The sequence below is a fragment of the Danio rerio genome, chromosome 25 (genome assembly GCF_052040795.2).
Source record: "Danio rerio strain M-AB ecotype USA chromosome 25, GRCz13ab, whole genome shotgun sequence".
Classification (NCBI taxonomy): Eukaryota; Metazoa; Chordata; class Actinopteri; order Cypriniformes; family Danionidae; genus Danio; species Danio rerio.
In genome coordinates this window covers 17,641,059-17,668,402 of record NC_141045.1, presented here as the reverse complement: position 1 = coordinate 17,668,402, position 27,344 = coordinate 17,641,059, and the positions used below count along the sequence as shown (strand labels likewise).

At 34.8% G+C, this 27,344-nt stretch overlaps 1 protein-coding gene across 4 annotated transcripts in view; it reads right to left on the bottom strand.

Annotated features, from left to right (window-relative positions):
• Window positions 1-328: 328 nt before the first annotated feature.
• tead1a (TEA domain family member 1a) overlaps window positions 329-27,344 on the bottom strand; it is a 79,641-nt gene continuing 52,625 nt past the window's right edge. For 2 of the 4 annotated variants that reach the window (XR_015525608.1, XR_015525609.1), the window contains 11 exons: window positions 24,206-24,270; window positions 23,780-23,842; window positions 18,643-18,777; window positions 16,237-16,277; window positions 16,094-16,149; window positions 15,428-15,552; window positions 13,490-13,663; window positions 8,523-8,663; window positions 5,420-5,572; window positions 4,077-5,302; window positions 329-3,758 (listed from right to left, as the gene is read on the bottom strand). Coding sequence is in view for 2 of the 4 variants with exons in the window: in NM_212847.3 (NP_998012.2) it covers window positions 5,189-5,302; window positions 5,420-5,572; window positions 8,523-8,663; window positions 13,490-13,663; window positions 15,428-15,552; window positions 16,094-16,149; window positions 16,237-16,277; window positions 18,643-18,777; window positions 23,780-23,842; window positions 24,206-24,270 (1,067 nt within the window). In the remaining 2 variants the exon portion in view is untranslated. Of the gene's footprint in view, window positions 5,303-5,419; window positions 5,573-8,522; window positions 8,664-13,489; window positions 13,664-15,427; window positions 15,553-16,093; window positions 16,150-16,236; window positions 16,278-18,642; window positions 18,778-23,779; window positions 23,843-24,205; window positions 24,271-27,344 lie in introns of all 4 variants that reach the window. The other 2 variants (NM_212847.3, XM_087310606.1) reach the window with 1 other exon arrangement.

The window sequence follows — 27,344 nt, the reverse complement described above, 5'->3', positions numbered from 1 at the left end:
GGCCAGCACAAATGTCTTGATACCTCACCCCCATACTGAATGCAAACCCAAAGCGTGATTTATCCTTCACCAAACTTGTCTGATTCTGTGAAACCTTGGGTTCATGCGGGTTCCAGCAGGTCCTCTGCAGTATTTGTGATGATTGGGATGCAGATCAACCGATGATTCATCTGAAAAATCTTCCTTCTGACACTTTTCCAAACAATCAAGTAGAAATCAGTTATTATTTGTTGCTTTTACAGCTAAGATCGACAAGTCAGGTGGTGTACATTCATTTATTTAAAAAAAAAAAAAAAGTAAAAAAATCTCAAAGGACAAAGCAGACCAGTTTCCAGTACAAACACTAAAAGTTTATTTTCTTTTTCGTGTCCCCCGCCCTCCCTTAATGAAAATATCCACAATTGAAAACAATTATCAGACATGAGTCCATCTATTAAAAACAGCTAGCCAAAACTCTTCAGTGCTCTCCGGGAAAACAGCCGTCACAGACATTAGTGTTCGGTTTCAATGCTCACTTTCCTAACAGAGACATGGCCGACAAAAACAAAGCAACAAAAACACATTCTTGTGTGGTGAACAAGACCGAGATCCACAGTCAGATTTATTTCACCCCGAAAAATGAGGAATCCGTAAGCACTGATGTCATTAAATCATATATCGCCCTTCCCTTATGTACACAACACCAATAATGCACTGACAAACAAAAGCAAACATCCACTTATGAGCTATCAGTTTCAGATCTCATGATTTTTTTTGACAATGTCAAAGGCATTACGGTGATAGAATCCAAATCTGACTCTCTTTTTGTCTTTTTTTTTTTTTTTTGGTGTCAAAATATTTCTGAGCTGGAAAAGAACACACAAAAGGCACTTTCAACACCTGTAGCTTTCACTTGGCATGAATTGAAGTGATGATTGTGTTTATTTCAACATGATTTCACGGCAGTTCCTAACCTTCTGATTTAGTGGCTAATTTGTATGAATTCGTATGATCGTACGATTCGTTCATCCCCAGATGATGCCTCCTTTTTAAAATCGTACATTTTTGTACAACTGAATTCATATGAATTGGCGACTAAACTAACAAAATGTTAAATAGTTGTTTCCTCGAGAGATCAGGCTGGTTTATTTGGTGTACAAGATTGAAACGTGACGTATTTCAGAATAAGGGATAGTTCACACAAAAATAAAAAGTTACTCAATTTATTTGACACTGAACACAAAATTTGATGATTGTTGAAACTAGAAGTCGTTGACTTTAGTAGTAGCAAAACAAATGTAATGGAAGTCAATAAAGGTCATTACATCTTATTTAATCTGTCTCAACAGAATATCGAACAAAAATGATGACAGAATTTTCAATTTTGTTTGAACTATCCCTTTAGGGTCTGTTCACATCAAGAACAATAACTATAACGTTAGCAGAACAAACGTGTTTTTGTGTATGTCTTTTTAAAAGCAGGATGGATTCTGATTGGCTGTTGGTTTGATTGGCAGCTTTCTATTTTTTTCTATTAATGTTTTATTAATTGCAGTATTCCGTACTTTAAAATTCGTAACGTTCATACGAGTCTTTATTGTCCATTTAGTTATCATCCTTGTTATGAACAGACTTTACGCTGGCACCACAAAAAAATACGGTCCATTTTTTTTGTTGAACACAAACTTTGTGAGGTTATTAATGTTCTCACAATTATACAACGTCTGCGATTATGAACACTAAGGCACGGTATGCTTTGGTGATTTTGCTTTGTAAATTCCCTTTCTCGTGTTGCCTGCTCTGAAATGGGGGAAAACACCGGTTTCCTAAAGCTGAAGTCAGTCATTTAGCAGCAGTGGCGCCACCTTATGGATTTAATGGATATGCTAGTGATGGAATAATAGTCCAACCCTGAATCATGCCACTGTTTAAGAGTGTTGTTGTGTATTATTTAATACATTTTCAATGCGCATCAGTACTGAAGCTTCATTCCACCACAGAAGTTTTAATAGAAACTATTCAATCTAACAACTGACCTTTTTCCCCTCCCAACTGCAAGATTTTACAAAAACAGAGTTTCTGCAAGTTCAGCTCTTTAATTCTAAGAAAAAAGTTAGAATTGTGCAGTTTTGACTATTATATCTCAGTATATGAGTATGCAACTTATAATAGTCCGGTATACAGCAGGGAAAAGAAGTATTTTTTCCTGGTAATAATATTTCTAAAGGAGCTGTTGACATGGAAATGAAGCAGAGTTTGGTAAAAACCCAAAAACAAAACAAAATAATTTGAAACATGAGTTACGTGCATTAACAATGAAATGACACAAGGAGAAAGAACTGAACTACTGAAACATATTCAATACTTTATATAAAAGGCTTTTAATGATGGCAGCTTAAAGACACATGTATTGCCCAGGTCTCAGTCTTTTACAGACTTCAACAGAGTGTAAAAATCTTGATGATTCTGGGGGTCTCGTCTATCAAATCTGAGCTTTGTTTCGTGTCTTTTCCAGTCAGGTGATTGGCTGGGCCATTCTACATCTTGATTTTCTTTCTCTAAAAGCATTGAAGAATTCCCTTGGCTGTGTTTTGGATCATTGTCTTGCTGAAATGTCTACCCTGGTTTCCTCTTCATCATCCTGATAATGTAGATGTTGGACTGAAGCAGCTAATATTCATTTACAATGATAAAGGGCAGAGGATTGGTGAAGAACTACTGAGAGATTTCAGCTTTCCTTTCTTCGTGTGTTCAATGGTTCTCCTGGTGTCCTTTCATTTTATTACAAATAACTTCATTTGTAAACTAATTAAATTTGTTTTCTTTGCATATATGGGTTTCTTAGGTTGTTACCAACATCCACCGACAATTTCAGGTCAACAGCACCTTTAGAAGATGTTTTCTGAGAAATGGTGACGTGTTCAATACTTACTTTCCACGCTGGATTTAACTCTTCGACTCAAGCAACGTCCGACTTATAAATGCGACTATCTCACAATTCTAAATTTAAACTTGCTGTTCAGAGTTGCAATGTTGAGAAAAAAGTCTGAATTGCATTTATTATATCAGTATATGATACGTGACAAACATGGGACTTGTATCTTACAATTTGGACTTTTCTTTACACATGCAAATTTATGTCATAATAATTGTCAAAAATCTGAACCAGACTAAAGGCTGATTTATACTTATGCATCAAACACACTCGTATGCTTCGGCGGAACCTTTCACGTGGCCGCATAGCCCTTGCCCTGGCTGATACAGATTTTTGGCAATTGTAATCATGAAAATTTGCATCTGTAAAAAGAAAAGTCCAAATTGTAAGATGCACTTTAGTCAAGCGCACCTGTATAGTCTGTATTACCCCTTGCCGTGGCTGACATCGTTGCACACCTCTCAAAAAATTTAACTATACATTGCAACCACACGTACCACAAGCTCTGAGATTAATCAGCTTGGTGACACTGTCGAGCGTGGGCTGGGGTGAGAGCCCGGTCGAGTGCCGTGAAGGAGCTCCAGATGGAGACCGGTTCCCAACTCAGAATGAGCAATTTTTAGCTACTTGTACATTATGTAGCATTCAGGAAAAAACATAACACCTGCGAAGAAACTCGACACAGGAACATAGTAACACCAACACTACACAGAAGTGTAAATGCACGATTAAGGCTGATTTATACTTCTGCGTCAAGCGCACGCGTATGCTAAGGCGCAGCCTACGCATGGACGCATAGCCTCCACTGTGGTCGTCGCTGACGCGCACCTATCAAAAAATGTAACTACAGTCGCAACGACCAGTAGCGCAAGCTCTGTGATTGGTCGGCTTGGTAGCGCAGACGAGTGTGGGCGGGGCCGAGATCCACGCAAGCCCGATTGAGCGATTGTTTACAAGTGTGGAGTCCCGTGAAGGAGCTCCGGATGGAAAGTTTTGTTTTGTGTTTACCTCATGGTTAAAGTTGTTGCTTGTCCGCCGGTTTCTGCTTCAAAACAAGCGAGTTTGAGCCACTTGTACATTAAGGAAGGGTTTAGAAAAAAACAGAAACTCGACATGGAGGACATAAACACCTCCCTGCCCACTCGTGTCTCAGAAGTGTTACGGCAGACCAACAGAATCGGCGCGCAAAAGTAGGAATGCACAGCTAAGTGTGTTGTATGCGTTGTGGGTTACACAGATCACTTGACGCAGAAGTATAAACCATGCTTTACGCGCAAGGCTGGCGCCATGGGTCACATTGGTCACTCGGTGCAGAAGTATAGACCAGCTTCTATCAGTGACCTATTAGCACATTTTAGACTTCTAAACAGTTTCTAAAGCAAAACTGTGAGTTTTAAACGCCGCTAATATATCTCAGAACTCAAACACGTGACTACTACATTAACACATGCTACTTTTGTGTCGAATGTGGACTTTTGTTTCTGATATATAATCTGCAAGTTCATATCTCACAGTTGTAAGTTATAACCTCTCATATTTATAACCTGTTAATCATTATCTTCCTCCTTTTGAAGAAAAAAAGTCATCAGAACTGACCAAAAACATTCCGTCTTATATTTGGAACTAGCATTTCAGTTTTTGTTCTGTGGTGGAAATCGTCTTCTAGACAACAGGACGGGGTTTAGGTTTTGGATTAACTAATATAATAAGATGTCTTTCTGTGCATTATAAGCTGGCTCAGAAACTTATTTTTTAAATAATAATAAAAAAAAGGTTACACACTTCACCTTTAAAGCAAAGGAAATCCACAGTCTAAAGCGATTGTGTAAGATAGAGTAAAGGTTTGTTAGTGTTGTAGCATCTGTAACGGTGGCTCACAGCTCATGTGCGTTCTGTAAGGCAGGTAGTTCCTCATAAATAATACAGTACCTTTCTGTGCTCGTCCATTCAAAATAAATCCCTCAAAAAATACCAGGGGCCAAGTCTTTGAAATGTAGATCAGCGGTGGAACTGAAACAATACGACTCTATAGAACAAGCAAGACACGCTAATGTGGTTTAAAACATCAACCGACGTCTGAACAAACTGTACCGCTTCACCCACACGACAGGTTAAAGAAAAAAACACAGAAACACGAGAGATAGAAACAAACGATGATGTAATTATTCACCCAAGCAAAGCCTTAAGAGAAGGACTAGAGGCATGAGGTTTTACGAGGCTTTAGTCAGTCCGTCAGCTGAACGCCTCAGTGTTTTTAGTGTTATCGAGCACACCTCAATCTTTGACCAGTCTGTAGATATGATGCTGAGCGCCGTGTTCACTGTTGGACACCTCGAAAACACACGCCATGCAGAGCAGAGTCTCTTGAGTTTCTCTGTTGGACACCACCTGTGGAGACGAGCACAGATAAGACGCTGCTGCAGCTGATGATGTATTGATGTGGACTGTGTGTGTGTGTGTGTGTGTGTGTGTGTGTGTGTGTGTGAGAGAGAGAGAGAGACGTACCAGTAGTATAGTGAAGTTTTCGAGGACGCTGTTCATCATGTATTTCTCTGGCAGGTGTTTGAGCTTGTGGATGAAGTTGATCATGTATTCACACATGGGCGATCGGCTGATCTTGTAGACAAAACGGCCATTCTCAAAGCGAGCATATTCAGTCTGGATAGGAGAGCAATTAAAAATGATTATTTCATGTACTTTTAATATAATGTAATGCGCATTTAATTGCTTATAAAATACAGTTTGATTTATTTAATGTCATTTTGATATCATTTATAAGCAATAAAATGTGTATTTCATGTAAATATTGCATATAACGTAAATTAAAATGGCATTAAATACTATTATTAACATGTAATAAGCATTTAATTGCTTATAAAGTACTGTTTTTATTTATTGTCATAATATGATTTATCTGTAATATTTACATGTTATACACATTTAATTGCTTATAAATTATATTTAAATGACATTAAATAAATAAAATGCTGTATTTTACAAGCATTTAAATGTGTATTACATGTAAATATTACACGTTAATTATGTTAAAATTACTATTATTTTATATGTAATATTAACATGTAATGCGCATTTAATTTATTTAATATAATTCAATTTATGGTCATTTTATTGGCTTTATGTAATATTTACATGCATTTAATTGCTTATAAAATACTGTATTGTATTTTATATTATTTTAATATATTTATAAGCAATTAAATGCGTATTACATGTAAATATAAATGATATTAAAATTATGTTTAATAAATAAAATACAGTATTTGATAAGCAATTACATGCATTTTCCATGTTAATATTACATATAATATACTGGATTTTATTTATTTAATGTCATTTTAAAATCATTTATAAGCAATTAAATACCTATTACGTGTAAATATTACATATAAAATACAGTATTTTATGTAATGTCATTTTTATATGTAATATTTACAATGCGCATTTAATCTCTTATAAAATACTGGATTTATTTAATGTCATTTTAATATCTTTTTATGTTAAGAATTTTATATGAACATTTACATGCAATTGATTGCCTAATAAATATTGTATTTTATGTATTGTCATTTTAAATACAATTTATAAGCAATAAAATGCATATTATATGTAAATATTACAAGTTTAATATGGTAAGTTTATTAAAACGGCATTAAAACCATAAAATACTGTATTTTATGAGCAATTAAATGCATATTACGTGTCAATAATAGTTTTATTTATTGCAATTTGAATATACTTTATATGTAATATTTACTTGCTACACATTTAATTGCTTAGAAATTATATGTAAATCATTAAATAAAATACTGCATTTTATGGTCACATTTTCTTTTGATAGACCCATTTATGAATTTGTTACCGTGCATCTACATGCCAACTAATTCTCATTAGAGTGTAAGTAGACCGTTAGGTTGGGGTTAGTGCAAGTTGACATGCACTTGCAAAGTTTCTTATAGTCAGTTAAACGCCTGTTGAAGGAGCGCTATCAATTGATATTAAGCAGACTAATACTCAAACGGACCATCAAATCAAAGTGTTAGCGATTTTATAATTGATATTTACATGTAATACACTACTTAACAGCATTTTATTATATGTTATTTTGATTTAATTAATATGTAATATTTACATGTAATACATATTTAATAACTTAAAGTTAATGACATTAAATGAAAATGACATTAAATAAATGAGATATAGTATATGTAATATTAACATGAAACTGCTTATAAATCATATAAAAAAAGACATTCAATAAAGAAAATCCAGTATTTTATATGTAATATTTATATGTAATACATATTTAATTGCTTATGAATTATATTAAAATAAAATACAATACTTTAAGGCAGGGGTTCTCAAATTTTTTTCATCAAGTACCACCTCAGAAAAAAATTGTCTCTCCAAGTACCACCAAAATGAGCAGTATTGAAATACAATAGCATAGTAGGCCCAGTAAAGCAGCTACACCTCTGCACATTTAAAAAAAAAAAACGTGGCAGATTACCTCAGAAATATAGGCTATATGTCATATATAGCATATTATTTACATTATTTTTGATAAATTTTTGAATGTGTGTAGCATGTACATGACATATTTCATTCCTTTGCGTACCCCTAGAAGGAAGCCCACGTACCACAGTTTGAGAACCACTGCTTTAAGCAATCAAATACTGCATGTATTAAGTGTGTATTATCTATAAATTAAATTAAAATGACATTACATAAAACTGTATTTTTTAAGTAATTTCAAATAAATATTACATATAAAATACAAAATATACATTTTTTATAGAATTGTTTTGTACTATTTACATCAAAATGCTTATTAAATAGTTTTATTTATGTAATGTCATTTTAATATAATTTTTATGTAATATTTACATGTAATATGCATTTATAAAATATATTAAAATGACAATATATAAATATAATAAAAAAAAATATATTCTATAAATAATACTGTATTTAAAATCTAATATTTACATGCAATATGCATTACTTGCTTTGTACTTACGTTTATTTAGAAAATAAGATAACAAATATTGTTTGGAAATAATGCAGGTTCATAAACAGACACGTCATTTAGCAGAGACCTTTATCCAAAGTGACTTACAAAAGAGGAACAAGCTACTTTATAAATAGTAAATAAATAATTTGATGTGTATTTTCAAAACTGCAATATTGTTACATCAGGCTTTCTAAAACATTTACAATTAAATTATATTTTAATAATTGTACTTTTTATACAAATATAAATCGATTACAAACAAATTTAAAAAATTACACAACAATGTAACAAATGAAGAGCTCAGATTTATAAGCCTCTAAGTGCCATCTGGTATTTTCTGCATTTGTCTGTTCCCTGTATGTCCAGATATTTCACTTTAAAGGCACTGAAAAGAATCTATTCAAGTGAAATTGCTGAACACACAGGAGCCTGAGAAAAATGTTCATTTTAGATTTTTTTGCATATAAAAATATTTAGCAAGTAAATGATTTAAAATATTAGAGAAACATCTTAAATTAAGATTGAAATAATTGTATGCAAGTAGCAATTGAATGATCTATTCAGCGGATTCCTCACCTCCACCTTTTCCACCACTTGTTTGCCGAAGGAGCAGACCTTTGTGGAGCAGGTGATGGTCATGTTCTCTGAGCTCTCATACTGACTGGTCACACCATAGAAAGAGCCCGAATCCTCTTGGATGTTACAGTTTAGATCGGCCTGCAGACACATTAAACAAAAGCTTGATGAGCAGAGATACACACACACACACACACGCGCGCACACACACAGACGTGCAAAGCTGAACCCCTGTTTTTGCATACAGTTGAGCAAGAAACGCTTTATGTAAATGGGAAGCTTTATTAAATAGTGCTGTTTATCAAGGCCACAGACACCTGCTGCCTTATTTTACTGATGAAAGATATAGAGATACAGCAGAAGTCAAAATTATTCACCCTCCTGTGAATTTGTTTTCCTTTCAAATATTTTCCAAATGATATTTAATAGCAATGAATTTTTCAAGTATTTCCGATAATATATTTTCTTCTGGACAAAGTCTGTTTTTATTTAGGCTAGAATAAAAGCAGTTTTATTTATTATTAATTGTATTTTTAGCCCCTTTAACATAGTAATTGTATTTACTAACATAAATAATGCCTGTCTAATCATTCATTGTTCAACATTTATTAATGCATTATTAAAATCAAGTGCTGTGCTTGTTAGTTAATAAACCATGAGGCAACATGAAACCAAGGTTAAGCATTGTTCGTTCATTAAAGGTAACAAACATAAATAAATCCTTAAGGAAGTGTATCATTCATCATTTGTTTAATACTTTATAATAATAATATCCTGTATTGTGACGTGTTCCCATGTCATTTAATATTCAGCCAAACGCTCTTCTGTAGCTCATGAGCATTTAAATGGCTATTCTGTGGTGAAAGTAACGTTTGTTTACATCATTTACACGCCGTTCAGCTACTAACATGCAGACGAAACAATAATGATTGAGAGATTACATCAAACCTGATGCATTTATATATGACAAACAGTTTTTCATCAATAGACTTAATGTCTATCAATCAATCTTTCATGTAAAAGATTAAAGAAAGTTGGTCAAAAGTTCATTTAAAATGGACAGAGATCAAAAGCTGAAATCAAATTTGAAATGAACCTCGGATGCCAGCTGCTCTACATACTGTATAATGCTTAGTGAAGTTCTCTATGAAAAGAGAAATATCATTTAAGACACACACACACACACACGTTTTAACATACACATGTCTCGTGTAGTCCCTCCAAACTATCTATGGTCTGCATTTGACGATGGGGAGAAGAGTTGCTGTGATAAAGTCACATCCACAATAAATGCAGATACTGTTCATTTTTTGTTGTTGACAGAATTATCATCCTTTTCTATATGATCTTATCATTTATACCGGTTTCATTCATCTTTGCCAAACGGTGCTGCATTCTTTACTGGCAGCATATGCCAACTACAGGCAAGGGCACGGATCAAACAGAAAACACATGGAGTTAAGTCAGTTATTACCATTAAAATGAGTTATTAACCATTGCCATGGAAACGTGTTAACTTTGACAGCCGTACATAGAGTACGTAAACATCTGGTGATGAAAGCTTTTTGATTGGATTTGAGTCAAAGTTCCAGAACAATTGAATAACATTTTTAGGACTATTTTGTTCCACTTCAAATCTTGACACACACACAAAAACATATGTATGCATACATGCCCAGATATATACATATGTGCCCTGTGTGAAAAAAGTGAAAACCCAATCCCTCTAAAGTGTGACCACCAAGTACACCTTACTATTACCAGGGTGGACCCCCTTTTGCCTTCAGAACTGCTTTAATCCTTCGTGGCACAGATTAAACAAGGGCCTGGAAATATTCCTTAGAGATTTTTGATATTGACATGATAGCATCACAGTTTCTGCAGATTTGTTGGATGCACATTCATGTTGCGAATGTCCCGTTCCACCATATCCCAAAGGTGTAGAGATCCGGTGACTGTAGAGGACATTTTAGTACAGTGAACTCATTGTCATGTTCAAGAAACCAGTCTGAGATGATTTGCGGCTTATGACATGGCACCTTATCCTGCTGGAAATCCTTCTGGTCAGCAACATACAAGTAGGCTGTGGCATTGAAATGATGCTCAACTGGTACTAATGGGCCCAAAGTGTGCCAAGAAACCATCCCCCACACCATTACACCACTAGCCTAAACAGTTGATAGGATGGATCCATGCTTTCATGTTGTTGACACCCAATTCTGACCCTACCATCCGAATGTTGTAGCAGAAATCGAGACTCAGACCAGGCAACGAAAACAATCTGAATTGCAACTTGCAAAGAACTATATCTGAGCAACTTGAATTGAATTATTATTGTAATTATTGTAAACTGTCATATGTACTGATTTATAATCAGCAATTATTTAGCAATTTCAGGATTGTGAAATTTGTAGTTTGTCTATATTAGGGGTGTCCAAACTCAGTCCTGGAGGTCCGATGTCCTGGAGAGTTTAGCTCCGACCCTAATCAAACACACGTGAAGCAGCTAATCAAGCTCTTACTAGATATACTGGAAACTTCCAGCAGGTGTGTTGAAGCATGTTGGAGCTAAACTTAGCAGGACACCGGCCTTTCAGGACTGAGTTGACACCTCTGGTCTATACATTTATTTGTGACATGCAACTATTATGGTGTGTTCACACTGAAGGCGACAAGAGTCTCAAAGTAGCCGGGAGTCATTCACTTTTAAGTGGAGCTAGTGGCAATATGTGGTGCGTCCTCGCTGGTCTGGCCATCAAGGAGAGTTGAAATCAAGTCAATTTTATGGTAATAAGCCACGTATGATGCGGTTTGGCGGCAACCAATCAGAATGTATGAGAGGATTCCAGAGAACACAGTCCTTTGAACTTTGATTCCAACCACAGTTGTTCCCAAAAGATTTAATATTGCGGCCACTAGATTCAGTTATTTACAAGGTTTTCTAACAGGCACATATATATATATATATATATATATATATATATATATATATATATATATATATATATATTTTTTTTTTTTTTTTTTTTTTTTTTAAGTTACTGATGTGCATTACTGTTATAAATGTTTTTTAAAAAGCAGGAATCTAATGCTAACTATCATGACGGTACAAAACAGTATTGCTGCTTAAGAATATTTCTGACATGGACACATATAGCCAAACCACACGCAGCAACTTGATCTTCCACAGTGAAATAAATTTGATAAAAGTTGTGCAAATCTTTCATGCTATACAGCTTGTTCTTATGCAGGAACTTAACTGATTTGCTGATTATGCTGCAATAACTGCTTTAAATATGGGCTTAATGTAGCTAATTTTGACACTCTCGTCCCCTTTGGTCTGAATGCAGTTTACAGTATATTGCATCTATTCTTTATTAGAGTTCTGAACTGCACCTAATATATACACTGTATATCAGTATCTGTCTTAACTTATTTATCAAGGCCAGAAAAACTCTGTCACATTTAATAAAATTTCATTTACAAAGAACAGAAAATTCTTCCAGAGTGAAACAGCACGTGTGTGTTTGTCCTGCAGAGAGCGTACGTGTATGTGTGTGTGTTTCAGGAGGTGTTGCTGTGTTCTTGCACCTGTCGCTCAGAGCGGCAGGTGTTCAAATAAAGGCTCCCTATCAAATCCAGCAGCAGCAGCAGTATTAAAGGACACACCGAGAGCGGCCTGGATTAAATACGCCACTGCTGGCTTTAACACTGCACTTTAATCACAGCACAACATGTTGTACACATTCAGCTGCTTCACTTCAGACTCATGCAGGACAACAGCTCACATCTACAACAAAGGCTGATATTTGGAGGATTCTAGAACTTTGCCTTCATTTGTGTTATGAGTTCTTTTGAGGTTTAGTCTTAAACTATATTACAGGGTGGGTGAAAAGGAACAAGGCTATATTTAGATTACATATTTCCTTTAGTTTAATTAATATAAACATATTCATTTTAAATGTTTAACATTAACTTCATGACAGGCAATGTAAAAAAAAAAATTTATATATATATATATATATATATATATATATATATATATATATATATATATATATATATATATATATATATATATATATATATATATATATTTAAAAAAATGTGAAGTTTTATATTGACAAAAGGGATGCAATGATTATAGATTTTGGTTGTACGATTATAGTCTGAGGAATAAACGCAGTTTCACGATTATTATGCATTCATTAATTTTAAAACACTACTAATTTTGAAAATGAACAAAACTCTTTGTATTTTAGTGTTATTAATTGCTGCTCAGAAACCAAATAATACAGCACAAAATACTAATAACAACAAACAATAGAGTAATATAAATGACAGATCAATCAATAAATAAAAACATTTTGTGTTTGTCTAATGTAAATCTAAGCATATTAGCTAAGTATTTCCCTTTTAAAGAGAATAAATGTAGTCAAAGGCTGCTGAACCTCTGTTTGAAAGACACTTTTGATCAATTATATTACAAAATTGACTGGTATGTTTTTTAATTTTGTATGTTATTTTTTCTAGAAATAGAAAGTAGAAATGTGTAAATTCCATAAAAACTATGGAATCGGTCCATCTTGTCACGTAACTCGTAGTGTGCTCAGGGCATTCTTTCAAACAGGTGCACCTAGAGAGCGTGCACCCGCAACATGCACACGCAAGGCCGTGCGCCTCCATTAACTTCATTAAGTTCATAGCCTCAGCATAGTTATTCCAGTGTGCGTAGTTATTAGCTTCGGTGCACAAGCTTGAGACTAAACTTGCGCACAGTTGGCGTAACTTTTTGTTGCAGCAGTTTTGTTCCGTGCAGAAACACAGTGTTAAGAAGCCTTTACGAATAATTAACCATGACAAATTAAATCGTGGTATATATATATATATATATATGACATAATTTAAATTGATCACAATATGTAGGGAGATGATCATACACTCAGATTCATCACAGAAAGACTTACCCAGAACTTGACGAGGAAAAAGGCGTTCTGTGGTCCCTTCCCAAACAGCTCTTTTAATCCTCCCTTTTTCTCTGGGAATTTGTCGTAAATTTGACGAATATCCACCGTCTCCAGCAGCGCATCGCTGTACGAGTAATTCGTCTGGCCGATGTGCACAAACAGATGCTTGTTGTACTGCACAAATCAAACAACAAACATTACATCAACGCAACAATACAACAGAAAATTAAAGAGACTGTTCACCGCAAAATTTTGTCATTTAACCTGAACCATATAATTAGAAGAATGCTGGAAACCGCTCACCATTGACATCAATAGTAGTTTTTTCAATTACAATAAGTGTACACTACCTGACAAAAGTCTTGCCGCCTATCCAAGTTTTAGAAAGCACAAATAATAACTTGACTTCTAGTTGATCATTTGGTATAAGTAGCTTATAAGGAAAGGCAAAGGCCTCTAGATTACGCTTATTATACCAAAATAAAATATGATCATGCCTTGATTTTTAATTATTAAATTAGCACAGTAATGTCTAACTTTGCTTAGACACAAGTCTTGTCACTTAACAGTAATAATGTGCAGTATAGAATATACAGTCATGCTGCAGTGGAAACAGAATTAATATTGTGTTTGACTTCCATGAGCTTGGAGGACTGCATGCATTCATCTCTGCAATGACTCAAATAACTTATTAATAAAGTCATCTGAAATGACAAAGAAAGCATTCTTACAGGACTCCCAGAGTTTATCAAGGTTGTTTGGATTCATCTTCAATGCCTCCTTTATCCTACCTCAGACATGCTCAATATTGTTCATGTCTGGTGACTGGGCTGGTCAATCCTGGAGCACCTTGAACTCCTTTGCTTTCAGGAACTTTGATGTGGAGGCTGAAGTATAAGAAGGAGCGCTATCCTGCTGAAGATATCTATGATATCTATGAAATTCTTGGGTCCATGCAGGTTCCAGCAGGTCTTCTGCAATATTTGTGATGATTGGGATGCAGATCAACCGATTCATCTGAAAAATCCACCACTTTTCCAAATGATCAACTAGAAGTCAAGCTATTATTTGTTGCTCTTACAACTGGAATTGATGACAAAACCTTTGTCAGGTACTGTAGTATTTATTCCTACTTGAGATTTAAATGGCTTCCAACACTCTTCAAAATATCTTCTGTGTTTAAAATATCAGAAAACCAAGATTTGTCATTTTTTAATGCCCTTTTTTATTTTTTGTGTCAACGATATCTTAAACTAGCATATACTTGTTTAGGAATAACTGTTCAACACAAAAAAAAAGTTTTCAAGTTCAAATGCTATTCCCAAGTGCTGTTTGTGCGAGTAATATAGCAGTTGTGAAGTGGTTTGAGGTATGTGTTGTGCGTTTACTGTATTGAGAACAGAAGATTAATGTGTGCCGTCAGACAGAGCAGAGGGACACTGCCAACATGATCCATTACTCAGCTCTGCTTTTACACTGACGCACCATATTTTAGTTAACCTGGGCTTCTACTTTGTACGTGCCACTGTCTTCAATGTGTGGACTGTACTTAGATCAGGGCTTTAAAAAAATAAATAAAAAATGCATCCGGACACTCTCTTGATCAAAATCGCATCTGTTTTAAAAAAGGCTTCATTAAGTAAATAAGCTGAAGATGTTTATGTGGCTTCGCTTTAAATTGTTTGTGGCTTTGCTTTAAGTTGTATATCTAGTTAATGTTATAAGATTCCATTAAAGAGTAATCATACATCTGATAAATAAACTGATATAAATTGGAGAGCTGGCTGAAGTCATCAGTGAATAGCGCTTGTGTGATTTCTTCATTTTACTTATACGTGTCTTCAGTACAGTAGATTATTAAGCAGCAGGTGAATCAACTCAAGGCCATGTCTCTGCAGTGCATGTGTGTGTGTGTGTGTGTGTGTGTGTGTGACTCACTAAATCTGGGTCTCGCTGATGCTCCAGAAAGGCTGAAAACTCCACTAGTCTGAGTTTGGAGGTGCCGATGGATCGACCGTGCCATGGCGGCACAGCAGCAGAAAGAGCTGTAGGAGACTCATAAGCTGAACAGACACACACACACAAACAGAGCAATGAAGCACACAATAACACAAGAGCAGATTAACTATGAATGTACTGTATATTTCACTAAACATAGGTGCCATCAAAAGAACATATTTGTAATGTATTTTTTTTACTATATATATATATATATATATATATATATATATATATATATATATATATATATATATATATATATATATATAGTCTTTAAATTTAATATATTGTGTATAGTATATTTATATTGTGTGTATATAATGTAGAGAAATTTTTTTTTATATACAATATTATATTTCAGTCAGTTATATATCATTAAAAAAAACACTAATACCAATTCTTGCAAGTAATTACAACAATCAATCACAACAAATGTTGGAACATGGAATTGTTTGTTATAATTATGTTTAAATTGTTATTTCATAAATAAACACAGTGATGATGAAAACGACAACTTTTAGTGGCTCATCCAACTATAAATATATAGAAAAGTAAGTGTTTTTCTTTCTAGAGTATGACTGTAAAAAGAATACACACACACACCTGCGATTGCAGTGGTGGTCTGGATGGGGTAGTTCTGCTGTGAAAATGGCTTGACGCTGTAAACAAGACACAGTAAATCAGTAATCTTCAGTACAGGATTGGTTTGAGTATTCAGCACAGTTTCCACTGCCATTTACACTTACTCTTGTGAAGAACCAGGCTGTCCTGTTGACACCTGCCAAATCTAGAGGGGGAAAAAAGCATATCTTAACACTCATTCACAAATGTGTTGCAGTGCAAGAGCCAACTAAACAACACAGATGAATGGACACTAATGGCTTTAAAGATAGTTCATTTCTTCAAGTGACAGAAGCTTTACCTGCTGTCATCATTAACCTTAATCAACAGCAAAAACAAAAAGCCAGAAAAATATTAAGCACTGTTGTCATTTCTATATTTGTATTGGTTTTAACTTGAGTAATTTGCTTATTTATTACAAGTGTTGTGTGTAATTAACTAGTTACTGTAAAAAATACAAATAGACTGGATTACTTTTTACTGTAGTAAGAGCCATCATTTGATTTATTATCATTTATTCATAGAGCTCAAACACATGTACAGTTTACATATGTTGATGTGTTTAGTTGTGTGGATTTGCGGATTTCTCCCCCGTTTGTTTGTGATGGTTTGCTCTGCCTTTATTGGATGGTTTTACGTTATATTACGTGATGTGAAAGGTGGCGTTTACTGTTACACAGCATGAGAATTCAGTAAACATTTTCAATTTAAAGTCCACATAAACCGGAATCTGCGACCGTTTTTTATTTGTTTGTGTTTTTCCCCATTGTGACGCAGTTCCAGAAACAACATATTAAAAGAGAAAGCGGTGGGCGTGGCTTGTCTTTTTTCTACTGAGAGCTTTTTGCTCAAATTTTATTTGCGAGATCGGGAAATGAATTTTAATGGTTTACTTTTAATGAATAATAATGGTTATCACAGCCTACCAGACACCTCCCCCTCACTATTTTTGTTTATTGACAAAACTGACAGTCGGAGGGGCGAAATTAAGTATGTTAACCATGTCCAATACCTCAGATAGACCTAATCTGAAAATGTAACAAAAAACAAACCAGAAGTGCACTTTCAGATTTCAAGTAAAGATTACAAGGGCAAACAAATATTTTGTATTGACAAGCACAGATGAATAATTCACCACAAAACTAGCTATGTGAACCAACAAAATCCATACATTTAGTTGTGATTTTATTTGTACTTTCAACAGAATCAGAGTCTATTATTTGCCCGATATAAAATTTTTTATGTACTCAAATTATTATTACTATTTATAATGTATTTGCCTTAAAAACTAGAAAAAAATATTTCTCTATAAATTAATCCAGATGAGCAGATTAGTGTTGTTGTTTTTTTTTTATACAAATATTTAGAATTGAGTTTCAAATTTATTTCATAAACATATATTGTACAAACTCAGAGAAGAGTCATTTTCAGGGTTCAGAAGTTTTGGAAAAAACGAAAAGCCCACAAAGTTTTGGAAAAGTCATGGAAAACAGATATCTGTTTTCTTCAATATAGGTAAGTTATCTTTACTTCTTTTCTGTCCTTGGCCAATCACCTACTCTTACATTATTAGTGCGGTGTAAGCATTATCTAAATACATTATACATAGATATAATTATACTGAATAGATTGTTGCATGTTTTTCGATATGCTGTAATACAGCTGAACATGCATTGTATTTCTTTTACCACGCATATGTGTACATTGCATGAAACATTAGGTCATGAAAATGGACTTGAAAAAATCCTGGAAAAGTCATGGAATTTTAGTAGTAAAAATGTGTATGAGCCCTGAATTTTGTGTTTATCTGTGTGTAAGTTCAGATATTTACATGCTAATTAGATTTTTTTTTTTTTAAATCAAAGGCTACAATTGTCCAATAATTTCAAATCCTTAAGAAGGAAAAAATGAATAACAGTATGAAAAATAGTGTCATTGCTTAAGGATTTTAACTTTTCTTTAGCATTTCATTTTTTGAAATTTTCAACTTTGTTTCAATTTGAATTTGTGAAAATTTAAATTTAGAAATTTAAATTTAGAATTCTGAGTTTAGTATCTATTGTCTGCATGTTGAGATTTTTAGTATTGTATTGAGCAAAGTAAATAAGTTATATAAAGTAATTAGAAAAGTCATTGAATTACAATTTTAATCACATAATTAGTAATGGTAATTAAGTAACTAATCCAACACTGTTCACTTGTCCTCAATAATGTTATAACTTTACACAAGTTTTTTTCTGTAACACTGAAATCGATATTAAGAATTCATTAGAATTGCGTGTTGTTAGTCTTCTCAGGCGTAAGTAATTCATTAAATAAAAAAAAATAATTCACACAGCTACTCCTACTGCAGCAAATTTCTTTGATATTTAGCACTGGTTAATCAGAAAGTGGCAATTTTGTTCTCTTTTTTGTTTACCAATTCAGCACATTCAAAAAATTAACTCATTTTAATATGGCATTGTATGTTAATGCTTTTAATCTTACATATGGAAATATGGTAACAACATTAGTTTTTCATGGTCTCATACCCCTGTGGCTCCAGGTAAAGCAGATCGTGGCAGTCCTGCGAGCCCCAGCCGACTGTGGATGGCTGTGGCGGAGACAATCTGCGCTGAAGAAATGCCTCCCATTCTGTTGATGGCATCGTTCTTCACCGTATGATCCTTCAACGACACACACAGAAAACTGAGCTGCTGTTTATTCTGTTCCATAAAAGGTTTTACTCAGTCCATCTCATAGTTCTGGCTCAAGGGCAAAGGGACTTGTCGTTTCTATAAATGAATGAGTTTTTTTGTGAAGTCATAAGTAGATCAGGCTTTTTAAAGAACCTAAATGGAAAAACGGTTTTGTCATTGACCTTTGAATCTGGAAATATGAAGTGCTGAGACGAATCGACTAAAGAGTGTCTGGGTCAAGATCGCTTTTGTTTACTTTTAATACAAAACTTTTATACAAAGACTTAGTTTATATAAGCTGTTGATAATACACATACAGCGGAGGGAAAATGTATGAGGAACTGAAATTAATCAGCACAGAGAACTTCAAGTCAGATACTTCACTGTGTGAATCGCTTTCAAGCTACAAAAAAACACCAGCAATGTGTCCTCAGACTGAGGCGGTAAAAGAATGAACAGTGACAGAGTCGGTAAAGTATTGCAGGCCTTATTTAAAATGTATCATGTATTTTAATAAGTCAAATAACTCCTAGAGAAGATGTTTCCTGGCACAAAGGTAGGGCAACCTGACAATCGCATAAGATCAACCAATAGCAAAACAAATCCATCTAATCAACTACCAGTTCCACAACTCGCCCACATTTTTTTCTTCATGAAATTATTTCCCTAAAATAAATCTGGTCAAATGAAGCTTGCATTGAATTTTTCATCTCCAAGAATGCATTCAAAATAAACTGCCTTCTCTCTGCAACATCTTTTCACAGATGATGAATTCATGGATGTGAGGGCAGGTCACAACTGAACTACATCAACAAAATCAAGACACGCCTTCCTTTTTGTATTTTTGATGATGCATTTACAGGCATGAAGGCAGGATCAATGTCACAAGTTCCACAAATAAAAATTTAAAAACATCCAATGATCCATCAATTTCTGAAATCCAGATAATTTTCAATCTTTTTTTGTATAAATTACACAAAACAAATAAATATTAGTTTCCATTTTGTCGAAAGGTTTGTGTGGTCCTAGAATTAAAAAATATATATATTTTTAAATGGCCATAAAATCCCTCTTTCTGTTCAAGTCTACCTCAGAATTGATGGTCATGGAGTGCAGTGAGCAGAGGGAGGAGTGGGCGTGGCCAGCTGAGCAGGTGATAAAGACAGGAGCAAACAACTTGACAGTTGGCTCACAAAATGAGAAAAATCGTGAGGAGATGCATAATTTTATAGTTTACAATGTTAAAATGCAAAGAAATAAACAGCAAGTAATTTATTGTTCTGCTACATTTGTTATGCGTAATTTCATACACACAACCACAATTTGTTATATCACTTTAAGGATAATCATGTTTATAGACACTAAATGAGGAAGACTTCTCTCCTCAATGCCTGGGTCTGAATGCAGACACAGTGGATAGCAGTGCAGCAGGTCTCTTGCCCTATCTTGTCCAACCATTAGCCCTCCCAGATAATCTGGAAGATTTTAAACTGTCAAACACAGCAGCACTGATAGGCAATATGTCTGAATGGTGACGAACTCAACTGATAAAAGACAAAGTCCGCCATTCTCCAATACTCGTACAGCTCTCCCGACAAAAATGCCTGCTGCAAACCAACAGCTTTGCTGTATCGGCCCTGACAGCATCATGAGGAAAAACATGCAACAAACCTTGTAGATCATGGAAACAAACACATACATGCCGTGCCGTCTGTGGACATCTGTCATACAAGCTCTGATACAAGCTATATTTATAATGAGAATTAAAAAGCGGTGCAGTGTTTAGGTGCTCTGTGTTCGTCTAAACTAAAGTAATTAGTCTACCATTATTAAGCCATGTTGGCCAATCAGAAAGTTTCGGTTTCAGATACTGCATTTTTGTGTGGACAAACTGCAAAGAAAAACAACGGGGTTCTGAAAATACCCATATTCGTGTTGACTGTTTTATGCCAAATTTAGATCTCCAAAACTGCACTGCACACTAATTAGGTTTTTAGTTTTAAATTAACGCAAGCTATTATAGTTTATTTTATTATAATCCCCATTAGTTGTGCCTTATATGGTACTGGGACTTCCATGGTTTGCTACTGGTCGATATCTGTCTCATTATCTAGATGTTTGATATTGATTTGGATAACGTGAGCTGTTCTTGGTAAGAAAGGCTTCTGAATGAGATCTGCAGTCTGTCAAGTTTAAGTATCTGATAAATGTCTAGATTTCTGCTCAAGTGTGTCGACAAGTATTAACGCTCAAACAAGAGTCTTTTGTATCATTTAATGAGTCTTTCTAGTAACTGTCCACTGTGTCAGGCTCAAGAAAAAAGCAACAGCACTGAAACAAAAGGCTCCGAGCAGTAGTTCTGCCTTTTTGCTAACTACAGGTTTAGTTTTGTTAAATGAAACACTGTCAGTATAAAGCATTAAATAAAGAGGTCGGTGAGCAAAATGTCAATCAACGGTGTAATCATTCCCAGCGTGCTTTATTGTTCTACAGAGAATTGTTCTGTAGTGTATTCATACAAGTAAATGATATTGACCGATGCACAGCGGGGAAAATAAGCACTGAACACATCAACATTTTGACTGTGCTAATGAGTTGAAATGTTCCCCAGATGTTGGTAACAACCAAAGAAATCCATAAATGCAAAGAAAGCAAATCTAATTAGATTACAAATTAAGTTATGTGCAATAAAATGAAATGACGCAGGAAAAAAGTATTGAACACATGAAGAAAGGGAGGTGTAGAAAGGCAGTGAAAGCCCAGACAGCAGCTGAAATCTCTCAGTAGTTCTTCAGCAACCCTCAAGCCTTCTTCTGTGTAAACTAATATTAGCTGCTTCAATCCAACATCTACATTATCAGGATGATGAAGAGGAAACCAGGGTAGACATTTCAACAAGACAATGATCCAAAACACAGCCGAGGAAACTCTTAAATGCTTTCAGACAGAAAATTAAGTCATAGAATGGCCCAGCCAATCACCTGACTTGAATCCAATAGAAAATACAAAATAAAGCTTAGATTTGATAAACAAGACCCATAGAACCATCAAGACTTTTACACTCTGTTGAAGTCTGTTAAAAACTAACACCTAAATAAAGCATGTGACTTCATTCTCCATATGAGAGTTGTCTTCAATCTGCCATCACCAAAAAAGCCTTTTATATAAAGTAATAAATACTTTTCAGTAGTTCAGTTCTTTCTCCTCATGTCATTTCATTCTTATTTCAATATTATTATTAATGTTATAACTCCTTTTTCAGGTTTTTTTTCGTATTGTTTTTATGTTTGGGTTTTTAATAACAACTGGTTCAATTCTATTTCAACAGCTTCGTGAGTAATATTATTTCCAGCAGCAAAAACACCATGATTATTTTCATTTACTTATTTTCCCCGCTGTATTTAGAATGGTTAGTGACAGATGAACACTGGTTTAATGAACTGTTATTCGCTGTTTAACCACCAGATGCCACAAAAGCCTGATCTCTGACACCCTTACCAACTCAAATATGCATTATAGTAACGCAACTTTTTTTTTTTTTTTGGTATTATAATAATTTTAATACAATATATTTTATATAAAGAGACTGCTTCTTAAAATGTTGTTTTTATTCACCAACAATGCATTAAATTGACGAAAAGGTGACAGTAAATGTGTTAAACATTCTAGCAGATTTAGATTCTAAACACTTTTGAACTTTCTGTTCTTCTAAAGATCCTGGAAGAAAAAGAAAATTAGCTTTTATAATTTAATAAATTGGCAACTTTTGGAGCTTTGGTGTTGTTGCCTTTTTGAATATATTTTCGCGGTTTGTCTGAGCACTCATTTAGAGTGATGTGCGTGCTTTTTTTCATTAAAAATTTATCATAAAATGTGTTTCTGAGCAAATCCGCATATTAGCATGACATCCGACAAAGACTTTTGAAGAATTATAAGATAAACAAAGATTAGCATAAAAGATACAAAGACATGTAAATATAATCATATCAAATGTACACAACTAGATAAATGCAAACAACTATTAGATTATAACGTTGTATAATATATATATACAGGGTTAAACATATAATATAAGATTACTATTATAAGATACTTATTAAGTAAATAAATGTGTAATAAGCATAATGTGTTCTTTATATGTAATAAGCAGTTTAAGTGGAAATACAAGATATGATGTAAACGGCATTAAGAATTCAGGAAACAGCTCCCTCACACAGTGATTAAAAAACAAAAAGTGGAAAATCCCAGTGTTTTCCAGTAACCTAAAACTACACACTCAAATCTGGACAAAAATGGATTTACCCTCATTTATAAATAAAATGATGCTAAATAATATCTGGGTGGCGCATAATAATAAATAATAATATCTAGGTAGTGCTGTCGCCTCACAGCAAAAAGGTCGCTGGTTCGAGCCTCGGCTGGATCAGTTGGCGTGTCTGTGTGGAGTTTGCATGTTCTCCCCACGTTTGGATGGATTTTCTCTGGTTGCTCCGGTTTCCTCCACAGTCCAAAGACATGCGGTACAGGTGAATTGGGTAGGCGTCCATAGTGTATGAATGTTTCCCAGAGAGGGGTTGCAGCTGGAAGGTCATGCGCTGCGTAAAGCATATGCTGGATAAGTTGGCGGTTCATTCTGCTGTGGTGACCCCAGACTAATAAAGGGACTTAGTCGAAAAAAAAAAAATGAATGAATAAATAATATCTGACCTTGACTTTTAAGCTGTGTTTTTATTAAATTGCATGCTTATCCTTGAACAAATGTAACACGTTAAATAATCCTGCGTCTGGCAAAACTGTGGATTCCTCCAAAACAAACACACTGTTGTGCGAAACGGGAAGGAAACGGACAAACACGCAGAAGAAAAGGAGTTAGCCAGTCGACGGCATACAAAACAGGCCAGTCGCAAGCAGGAAATCTAGGTTACAGACAGCAGGACACTAGTGTACGCACACACACACACACAATGTCAAACACAAGACTGGCTTGTACCTTCAGCTTGGAGTGAAATTCTCTGGATTTCCGCCGGGCAAGAACCTGGATATGACTGGAGACCTACACACACACACACACACACACACACACACACACACCGACAGACACACACAGCATTTTGTAACCAAGGAGATGAAAGGCCTCCTGCCATTAACCGCAAAAGCACGCACTTTGATTACAATGGAACATCTAATATTTAACCATTCACTTCATTTTAGCTTAAAACAAGTAAAGCAGCACAAGTCTGAATCAGTTTGCTATAAGATCTGCACAGAGCAACAGGTGTTTCTAGGGATGGCAGTAAAACACATTTGGATGAAGCTATAAAAGCTATAAACAAAGCCTGGCTCCAGCATAATGTGGAAATCATATGTAGTTTGGACAAACGTTATTTATTTTCTTGTGACAGCAGCTTTCACTAACCTGCTTTCTTGTCCGTGTCTTGCCCGTTCGCAGTTTGATGTATCTGGCGATGAGTTCGTTGCGACCTGTGAGAGAAAACAAAGAGAAATGCTTGTTGGTGGATGACATTATTTTATGGTCATTATTTTAGTGAGGCACTTTTTTGCTTTAGTATTGCTGTGACACTTCGTTTAAGGTTACAAAAATAATACAATATTATTATAAATAATATATATTTTATATTAAAAAAAGTATATACATTTGGAGTCAGAATTATTAGCCCCCCTGTTAATTTGTTTAACGAGGAATTTTTTTTCAACACATTTCTAAACATAATAGTTTTAATAACTCATTTATTTTATCTTTGCCATGATGACAGTAAATAATATTTGACTTTATATTTTTCCAGACATTACTATACAGCTTAAAGTGAGATTTAAAGGCTTAACTAGGTTAATTAGGTTAACTAGGCAGGTTAGGAAAAATAGGCAAGTTATTGTATAATGATGGTTTGTTCTATAGACTATCGGGCTTAAATTAGCTTAAACAGGCTAATGTTTTTGACCTTCAATTTTTAATTTTTTTTTTAAAAAACTGCTTTTATTCTAGCCGAAATAAAACAAATAAGACTTAAGAATAAAAGACCTAGAAGAACAAATATTATCAGACATGCTGTGAAAATTTCCTAGCACTTAAACATCATTTGGGAAATATTTAAAAAAGAAAAAAAAAAGGGGGGGGGGGGGTAAATAATTCTGACTATAATTCACAGATGTAAATGTGCAAACGATTGGGAGAACAAAATTAAATTAAATACATAACAAACAAAGTTTAGTAAAACATTATAACCAAATTAAATTAAGAAAAATATTCTTAAGCATATGAAAACAATAAAAAGAAATTATTTATGTGTAATAATATATCTAACAGTGCACTATATCCACATTAATTTATTTGTAACCCACAAGTCCTACTGCACTCAACCCGCGCTGAGCTGGGATCAAACCGGCAATTCTTTGCATGGGAGTCGGTTGCTCTAACAAGGAGGCGAAAGACCATGGCTTCTAGCGTCTGTCGCTAGAGCACTTTTTCAGGTCAGAGGAATGAGGTTTACCTGCATAGCGCTTCACTAGCTGGCCTCTTTTCTATATGTTATACAAATGTTATTACTAAATTAAATACAAATTAAATGCTTTTAAAAAGACTAAATACAAATTAAAAATTTAATATGAACTAAGCATACGAAAGCAAAAAAAATAAAAGACTTTTTTATGTATACATTCTGTTTCCACTGATCATTCTTGAGATGTTTCAGCTGCTTCATTGAAGTTCACCTGTGCTCAATTCAGTTGATTGGACATGATTTGAAAAGGGCATACACCTGTTTAAATAAGGTCCCAGGGTTGACAGTGCATGTCAAAGCAAAACCAAGAATGAAGACAAAGGAATTGTCTGTAGACCTCCAAGACAGGATTGTCTTGAGGCACATGGCTGGGGAAGGTTACAGAAAAATTTCCGCTGCTCTGAAAGTTCAAATGGGCACAGTGGCCTCCATCATCCATAAGTGTCAAAAGTGCATCAACAAAGTATTGAGCAAAGGCTGTGAATACTTCTGTACATCTGATTTTTCAGGTTTTTTATTTTTAATAAATGTGCAACAATTTCAAAGAATCTTCATTCACATTGTCATTATGGGGTATTGTGTGTAGAATCTTGAGGAAATAAACGAATTTGACCCGTTTTGGAATAAGACTAACATAAAAAAAAATGTGGAAAAGTGAAGCGCTATGAATACATTCTAGATGCACAGTATATCATTTTTATTCACTTGACTAAATTAGCATTTTAAATGTGCTTTGAATGACACTGTGTAAGCCAATTTATGCATAATGTAAATTAAGTCAGTTAAATTTCAATGAATACTTGAAACGAGTTGATTAAAACTGCTTAATTGTACTAATTTAACATTTTAATGCAATTTTAATGATATGATGGAGGTAAAAGACTATACATGCATAACTTTTATTCATTACACAATGTTAGCTTATGGATCTATGAAAAGAGCCCTTCAAATTTGACAGCCTCTGTCTTTAAGTTAAAAAAATAGAGCAGCATGAACATTCTTCAAAACATCTCCTTTTTTATTTCCCGGATGAAAAGCACTCTATATGGACAGTCTGAACTACACGACCCTGTGTAAATTCCCTTCATGTCAATCTATTGCTTTAAGGACAATATGGTGACAGTGAGCCGGTGTGCAGTTTCTCCAGCCAGTCTTCACCCGACGTGCCTGCAGTGTAATCTCCTCTAACCCAGACCTAGGCCTCTCTATTCTTCCAAACACAAACACGCGTGTCCACACACACACACACACACACACACACACACACACACACACACACACACACACACACACACACACACACACACACACACACACACACACACACACACACACACACACACACACACACACACACACACACACACACACACACACACACAATGCGGGCATTCATGCAGACTGCGCTCGCGGATCAAAGCCTCTGGAAACGGCCAGCTGTAAGCATGCTTTATTGCTGCATAATTCATTCTTTTCAGCCTCTTGAAAACATGCTCAGCTGGACTTGGCAAACCTGCAAAACAAGCTGCGCAGAGAAAAGGGGACGTACAGGGACAGAGAAACAGACGAGTGTTTAGTTTGGAGAGTCTCCCCTGTGGAGTCTGCAGACAAAAAAAACCAAAGCAGAAACTGATCAAAGAGAGCCCTGGAGTTGGTCAACAGCAGAGAAGCAGCATCAGGACTGAAGGAGCATCAGTTCATACTCGTTTACAGACAGAGAGAACAACAACCAAACTCTGTTTAGTTATTGCCCAATCCTACTACAAACAGTCCAGACAAAAATCTCACATTACAATATAGGACATGTAGTATAATATATATGAGCAATCTCACACAAGTAGCAGTGCGATATGGCTGTGCGGCCGAGTGCCTTATTGTCCCACCAGTGATGATATACAGACACATCACACTGATACTCGTGTGGTATGGCGTTTATACATCAGTTCGATGGCATAATAGTGTGTATAAACAAGAAAATTAAACACAGAGAGTCTCAAAACCCTTTTGTAAGAGGAAACAATTTTCTTCCACCATTCA